Source organism: Diabrotica virgifera, chromosome 9 (genome assembly GCF_917563875.1).
Source record: "Diabrotica virgifera virgifera chromosome 9, PGI_DIABVI_V3a".
Lineage (NCBI taxonomy): Eukaryota > Metazoa > Arthropoda > Insecta > Coleoptera > Chrysomelidae > Diabrotica > Diabrotica virgifera.
In genome coordinates, this window is record NC_065451.1 from 104,124,833 (window position 1) to 104,131,913 (window position 7,081).

At 32.1% G+C, this 7,081-nt stretch overlaps 1 protein-coding gene across 1 annotated transcript; it reads left to right on the forward strand.

The window, feature by feature from the left end:
* Positions 1-355: 355 nt before the first annotated feature.
* On the forward strand, positions 356-6,497 carry LOC126891198 (uncharacterized). Its single transcript, XM_050660381.1, has 4 exons — positions 356-385; positions 441-638; positions 4,246-4,467; positions 4,521-6,497. The coding sequence occupies exons 1-4, from the start codon at positions 356-358 to the stop codon at positions 6,495-6,497; spliced, it is 2,427 nt and encodes an 808-aa protein (XP_050516338.1).
* Positions 6,498-7,081: the final 584 nt, after the last annotated feature.

Genomic DNA, 7,081 nt, shown 5'->3' on the forward strand with positions numbered 1-7,081 from the left:
CGACAACTCGACGTCCAGAAACAATCGAACGTCCGTATACGGACGTCCGATTGTAATCCATAGTAAATTCGACTTTCCTGACATACACCAACATGTTAAATAAATTTTAGGTGGCTCTGATATTGATGTCAAAATGAAAGTTTCATAGTATTATACGTATACCGCTAGTTCCATAAAATATCTTTTGAGTGCGCCACTATCATTTTAAAATATACATGTTATTATGTTAACATAATATACTTCTCTCCATTTCATCGACAACCGGCCGTCCAAAAAAAGGGCAACAAGGTAAGTTACTGGTTTATTGGAAATATGCTGTTAGGTATAATATTTAGTTCAGTTATTGAGTTACAATATGAGCGGAAGGTTATTTCCAGCTGACTATGTAAGTTGTAATATTTCAGATGTTTTGTAAGTTCTAATAAAATAAATATTTACAGTACCGTTGTACAACAACCAATGGCAGAAACAGAAAAAAAAGTAACTGGTTCTGTAACAAATCACTATCTCCTATAAAAGATGTTTTGGAAGGCGGAGGAAAAAATTCACCAGTAAGAGAAACGGAAGATAGTTTACAAGCTCGTCGCTTAACTTCGTCTGGGGATTCCAATATGGAACAAGTAGAACTAGATAGAAAAGTAGGTTTTTATAATTTATTTAAAATTAAAGTAAATTGAAGTAATCGTGATAAAATTGATTATGACAGCGTAAAATAGATAGCTTTATACACGCAATTTGTGAAATAAAAAATCTTGTATTCACACGTTATTTTTTTATTTCATAATTTACTGTAGCTCCATAGTAAACATAGAATTTAAAATTGATTTTCTTTTATTTAAATTGTACACAAATTTAGTATACGTTCTTCTTCTTATTGCCTTCTTATAAATAACTCTGGATGAGTCATGGGTCTGTTTGACTATTTTACTCCATTCAGACCTCTCTCGCGCCGTACTTCTTCATTGTATTATGTTAATGGTTTTCAGATCGTCTTCTTCAAATGTATATTGAATATTTTTATGCTCTATTTGGATTATTAATCGACTATATTGACATAAATATCGATATAATATGTTTATTTTATAATTTTATTTGTCTTTATAGAGTTATAAGTATAGGTATTAGGCTTGGATACCGCGTACCAAAAAAGTTGATTAATAGCAAGCTGAAAATTTGTTAATAGCTTAACGGTATCTAGTCGGACAAACTTTGATGTACGGGAACACTGGAACAGGGGAACTTTTAATTGTGGAACAGTTTAAAATTTGGAACGTCAGATTACGAAAACGTCCCATGTATTTTGTCGGACAGAACATCCAATTGATTTGTTACCCCTTCATTAAACTCTCATGCAAAAATCAGACTGCTAATACTAACCAACATGATTCCTGTCATTTGACATGTTCTTCGTGTTCCACTCATTAAAATGCCCAGGTGATGATACACAGATACAAACCAGTCTGATTTTTGCATGAGAGTTTAATGAAATGGTAACAAATCAATTGGAAGTTCTGCCCGACAAAATACATGGAATGTTTTCGTAGTCTGACGTTCCAAATTTTTAACCTGTTCCACAATTAAAACTTTCCCTGTTCCAGTGTTCCCATACATCAAAGTTTGTCCGACTAGACTCCGTTGAGCTATTAACAAATTTACAGCTTGCTATTACTTAATCAACTTTTTTTGGTACGCGGGATCCATGTCTATATGTGTATATGAATTATTCTACTGCTTTGTGTCAGTGTTTTCTATGGAATCTACATTTTAGTTGATAATATTAGAGTGCCTTATCTCCTGTTATAGGTACGCACGTATAATAGTTTCTTTCTGTTCAAATTTGTTCTTAGGCGACCTTTACACGGTAAATATTATTGAAGCAATATTGATATTCATCAATATATTGAACGTGTAAAGAGCATATTGAAACAATAATATTCATGGCAATCGTAGGTCATAAATACCTATTGAAAAAAATCAAATCGGTTTGATTTTTATTGAAGTTCCATCAATATACATATTGAGGGAAGCATATACATCATTATTGATCGTGTGAGGGAAGCTTTTATTTATACGAAATAGTGCTGCGTCGTCTTCACGTGCAAGAATGTTGTTTACAGTAATCCCTCTTCAACCGCGGGGGTTACGTTCCGAAGAGAAAGGTGCGGTTGGTGAAACCGTGGTTGGCGAGGGATCCACGATCCAAAGAAGAATATGACATAATCCCAATTTGGATACGTATGTTAGTACATAGAAAGAAATATGATGAAATTGCATATCTGTGAAATAGTAGGTATTATCATATAAACAAAAATAAAGACGCTAAGATCAGCGTCTACATTCGCCGGTATTTTAAACCTTCCGAACTATAAACTAATTGCCGTAGTCTTACTACTAAGAACAAGCGCCAGTAGCATATCTTGAGTAATTTAACGCGACTGGTCAAATTTAAAAAATATATAAAAATAATAAAATATTCTCATTAAAGATTCAACAGATATCGCAGCCGCGGATAAGTGAAACCGCGGTTGATGAGTCCGTGGATAACGAGGGATTACTGTATATAAAAAACAATTGATCAATATTATTGAGTCGTGTGAGCGCTACCGTTTTTTACCATTTATTCATCGATAATATTGCTTCAATAATATTTAGAATTGTTTATATCAGCGGTTCTCAACCTTTTTGAGTCATGTACCACTTATAATTCTTTTTAGTTTTTTTGGGACCACCTGTATTTTTAGATTGTGTTATCAAGACTTGCTAAGCACTACTATTTTAAGTTTTTTTTATTTCGTGTACCACCGTAAATAATACAGTGGTACATACCACAGGTTGAGAACCGATGGTTTATATAAAGGAGAATGTCTTCTTCTTTTCTGGGTATGGTATACGAAATACGAAGTGTATACTTCTATAAATTAACTTTCAAGTATTTTATTAATTATTGCATTTTGTGAGCTTCTTTTATAGGCATTATAGGTATTCTTTATTTCACACAAGGTCAATATTGTCTGAGTATATTTTTAACCATCCTTGGTTTTGCTAATATGACAAATTCTTTCTTGAAAAAAACGTGCTGCATGCGCGGTATCTAACTTATTTGAAAGATTTTATTATCTCAGCTGTTTAGAATATTGGATTTCATACTCATACCGTTCTAATAATATTATAATGTACCCATACCTAAACCCATACGTATAATATATTATATTGCTACCTACTTTATTTAAGAAATTTGTAACAGCTGATTTGGTTAGGTCAAGCTCAATATTGTCTATCTAGTAATTTTTTCAGTAGTTTTTCTCAGCCATATAATTGTTTTTTTTTAATCCACAAGGAAGAGAAAATTTTCCCGTAATTGGCTGTATACCATCAATCACAAAATTTTTATTGAAAAAAAATCATTTGTAAAAGGTATACAATTTTATTAAAATCTCTTTAAGGCTACATCACAGAACGTTTTCGATTTTATTACAAAATCATCATCAGTATTTTATTTGACAATTTGAATGCCAGCTGAGCCACCAAAGAAATACTAGGGTGAAAACACTTTAAACATTATATAGTTGCATTAAAGGTGCATACTTGTTTAAAACTCCATAGGATGGATATAAATGCCCATTATTCTTTTTTATTTATATCCATCCTATGGAGTTTTAAACAAGTATGCACTTTTAATGTAACTACATACAATACATTTAAAGGGTTTTCACCCTAGCATTTCTTTGGTGGCTCAGCTGGCATTCAACCTGTCTAATAAAACACTGATGATGATTTTGTAATAAAATCGAAACTGGGAGCAAGACTATTTCTCCCTTTCTCGTCGGCCATGACCTTACTTTCCACTGGGGGTTGGTTATTTCCTTTTTCTTTACTTTCCAATTTGCGGCAGGGTTGCTCAGGTTCACTCGTGTGGTAGGCTACACTTCTTTAAGGTGATGATAGGAATTGAGTAGGAGATGCTAGAGGTGTTATCTGGAAGCAACACATTGTAATGCATATCACTATACCTTTGAAGCCCCTTTAGTATACGTAAAAATGTTTAATAGCTTTTTTGTGAATTTATCTTAAAACTCATTGTAAAATCTTCTTTATCAAAAACGAGTATATCAATTTATATTTCTTATGTCTCATTGAGAACTCTTTTTTTATTGTATCCATTTAATTTATTAAGTAAAAAATATCTTTATCACGTACATTCGTTATCAGCCTATTTTTTTTTCTCACCTAGTTTTTTCTTCCTAGGATGTATGCCGATTTGAAAGTGAAGCAGAAAATTCTCCTGTTGACGATTCTATTAACGATCCCAACTTTTCACCAAGCAGCGAAGATTCAGATTGCGAATCAAATGGGTCTTCTAATAACTCTACTGAATCTCATGACAATCAAAATAGTTTGGGCATAACTTCTGATGTCATTAATAATATAGAAAATTTACCTTATGATAATTATGGAGAAAATTCAAAGGTAAATTTCTAGTGCATTTATTATCAGCTTTAGAGTAACTTTTTTTATTTTAGGCTGAACTTAAGAAAGAGCCAGTTGGAAAGAAAATTACTGAAGATTTCTGTTACTTTTGTGAGAGTTTAGTCAAAAATTTTGCTAGACACATTCAACGTAATCACTCTGCCGAGAGCGAAGTACACAAGATCTTGTCTTTACCAGCGGGTTGTAAGCAGCGTAAAGATTTAATTACCGCTCTAAGAAAACGTGGTAATTTTCTTAATAACAATCATATTCAAAAACCAGTTAAAAAGCCAAATTTAACAAATACTATTTTAGTACCGTGTAGCAACTGTTTGGGTTTCTATTCATCAAAAATGTTATGGCGACATAGGAAACAATGTCTAGGAGCAACAACAGCTAATTCAAAAATTGATGGGCAAAATATTTTATTGAAGGGTCTAAGGGTAGATCCAGAAGTTCAGCAGAAAGTATTTCCAAGAATGAGACCCGACGAAATATCGATGGCTGCTAAAAAGGATACTTTAATTTGTGCTTTTGCATCAAGGTACTTAAAGCAACATAGGGAAACGCATCTTATAAATGTAGCTTCACGTAAAATGCGCGAATTAGCAAAATTATTAATTGAGGTGAAGAAAATGGAAAGCAATGTAAATGATTTATTTGAAGCTTTACATCCTAAATATTTTGACACGTTAGTAGCAGCAACAAAAATAGTCGCAAAATATGATCCACTTAACAATTATTATAAGTCACCTACGTATGCTTTAAACATGGGCACCTCATTAAAACCATGCTACGATATTGCTATATTACATGCACTTAAAAGGAAACAGAATTTTGGAAATATGTCGACAGCTAACGCCGAGGCTGATTTAAAGACTACTACACAGTTTATAGAAGCTCACTGGAAATTTGAAGTATCTTATCAGGCTAGTAATGATTTATCTGTGAAAAAATGGAACAAGGTAACTATAGTTCCTCTGGCAAGTGACCTTAAATTGTTAAAGGAATATCTAACTCGCAAAGCAAAAAATGCAAGGGAAAATTTATTAAAAGAGAATAAAAATAAAAGTCACTATATAACTCTCCTAAAATGTGTTTATTGTAAAATTTTGCTTTTAAATAGACGAAGACCTGGAGAATTGCAAAGGTTACCACTGTACTTATATGAAAAAGCTGAAGCGCCTACTAATAAATATGAAGAATTTGATTTAGTTGTTTCACCTTGTGAGAAAATTTTAATGCAGCGATTTAAAAGAATTGTAATTCGAGGAAAATGGGGTAAAGGTGTACCAGTCCTGTTCAGTTGTGATGTGCAAGAACAAATAGAAACATTGCTTAAGTTTCGTGATAATTTCCTAAGTTCTAAAAATTATCTGTTTGGTAATCCAGGAACAATCGAACCAATAGCAGGCTATAAAGTTTTAAAACAATTTGCCAGGGAGTGTGGAGCTAAAAATAGTAATGCACTATCGGCAACCAGACTAAGAAAACATTTGGCTACATTGTCTCAAATTTTTTCTATGACTGATCAAGATGTAGAACAGTTGTCAACTTTCATGGGACACACTCCCGGAACACATAGGGGTTCTTATCGACTACCCGATGACGTTTATCAAACCTCAAAGATTACAAAACTTCTTTTATTAATGGAGCAAGGTTTAGCAGCAGAGCACAAAGGTAAAACTTTAAATGAAATTAAGATAGATTTAGAAGACGATCTCCTTACAGCAGAAAATGTAGAAGATCACGAAGATGACATGGAGATGGTAGTTTCTGCTGACGTACCTAAAGAAGGTGAACCTAAATCGAAGCAACAAAAACAAAAAAGAGTTTTGGTTAAATGGACGGACGAACAAAAACAGGTTGTTCTTGAATTTTTTAATGGTCATATTAAGAAAAAAAGACCACCCAAAAGGATAGAAGTGGAACAACTAAAAGAAAAACATCCACAGCTACTTAGCAATAAGGATTGGCTGAAAATTAAAGTTTTTATACAAAACACTTACTCCCAAAAAGCTGTTAAATAAAACAATGCATTATGTATTTTTTTGTTATTTACAGAAAAAAAAATCGCTTGAACCACTGAGGGTTAATAGCGAAAATGAATACAATATTGTACAAATAAAATAAATTTTACAATAAATCTGTCTTTTAAAAAACTTAACCATTTAGTTGGAAAGCACCATAATTATTTAATTGTTTTATGCCTTTTTTATTTATTTTATTGGGGTTTCCTCATAATGTTTCCAATGTTTCGGTTCTTGAGAAAAGTTCTTGAGAAAAAAATTAAGTTTTTAATGCACGATATGTTTATGAATAAAAATTTATTTTTGCAGTTTGTTTTTTTTTCTTCTACGAACTTTAATATTTAATATAAATACAAAAACAAAACAGTTATTAATGTATTAGGGCACCAAATAGAGAGTTTTTATCTTGAATGTGGAATGGAAATATTTAATAACCTTTTCAAATGACCAAATGAAAAAATATTTAAGTTAATGTTTAAAAAATAATTAATAACGACTGTCCAACAGTCACCTAAGTAGCTAGCGTAGTACTGTTGCCAAGGTCGAAAATACGTTTTACACTTAACATTAAACTATGTTTTATA

Bases quoted from the DNA above. Each gene is read 5' to 3' on its own strand.
- LOC126891198 (XM_050660381.1), top strand. From the start codon at position 356: ATGAGCGGAAGGTTATTTCCAGCTGACTAT. The intron at 639-4,245 runs GTAGGTTTTTAT...TTTTCTTCCTAG, and splicing joins AAGTAGAACTAGATAGAAAA to GATGTATGCCGATTTGAAAG. The intron at 4,468-4,520 runs GTAAATTTCTAG...TTTTTATTTTAG, and splicing joins ATTATGGAGAAAATTCAAAG to GCTGAACTTAAGAAAGAGCC.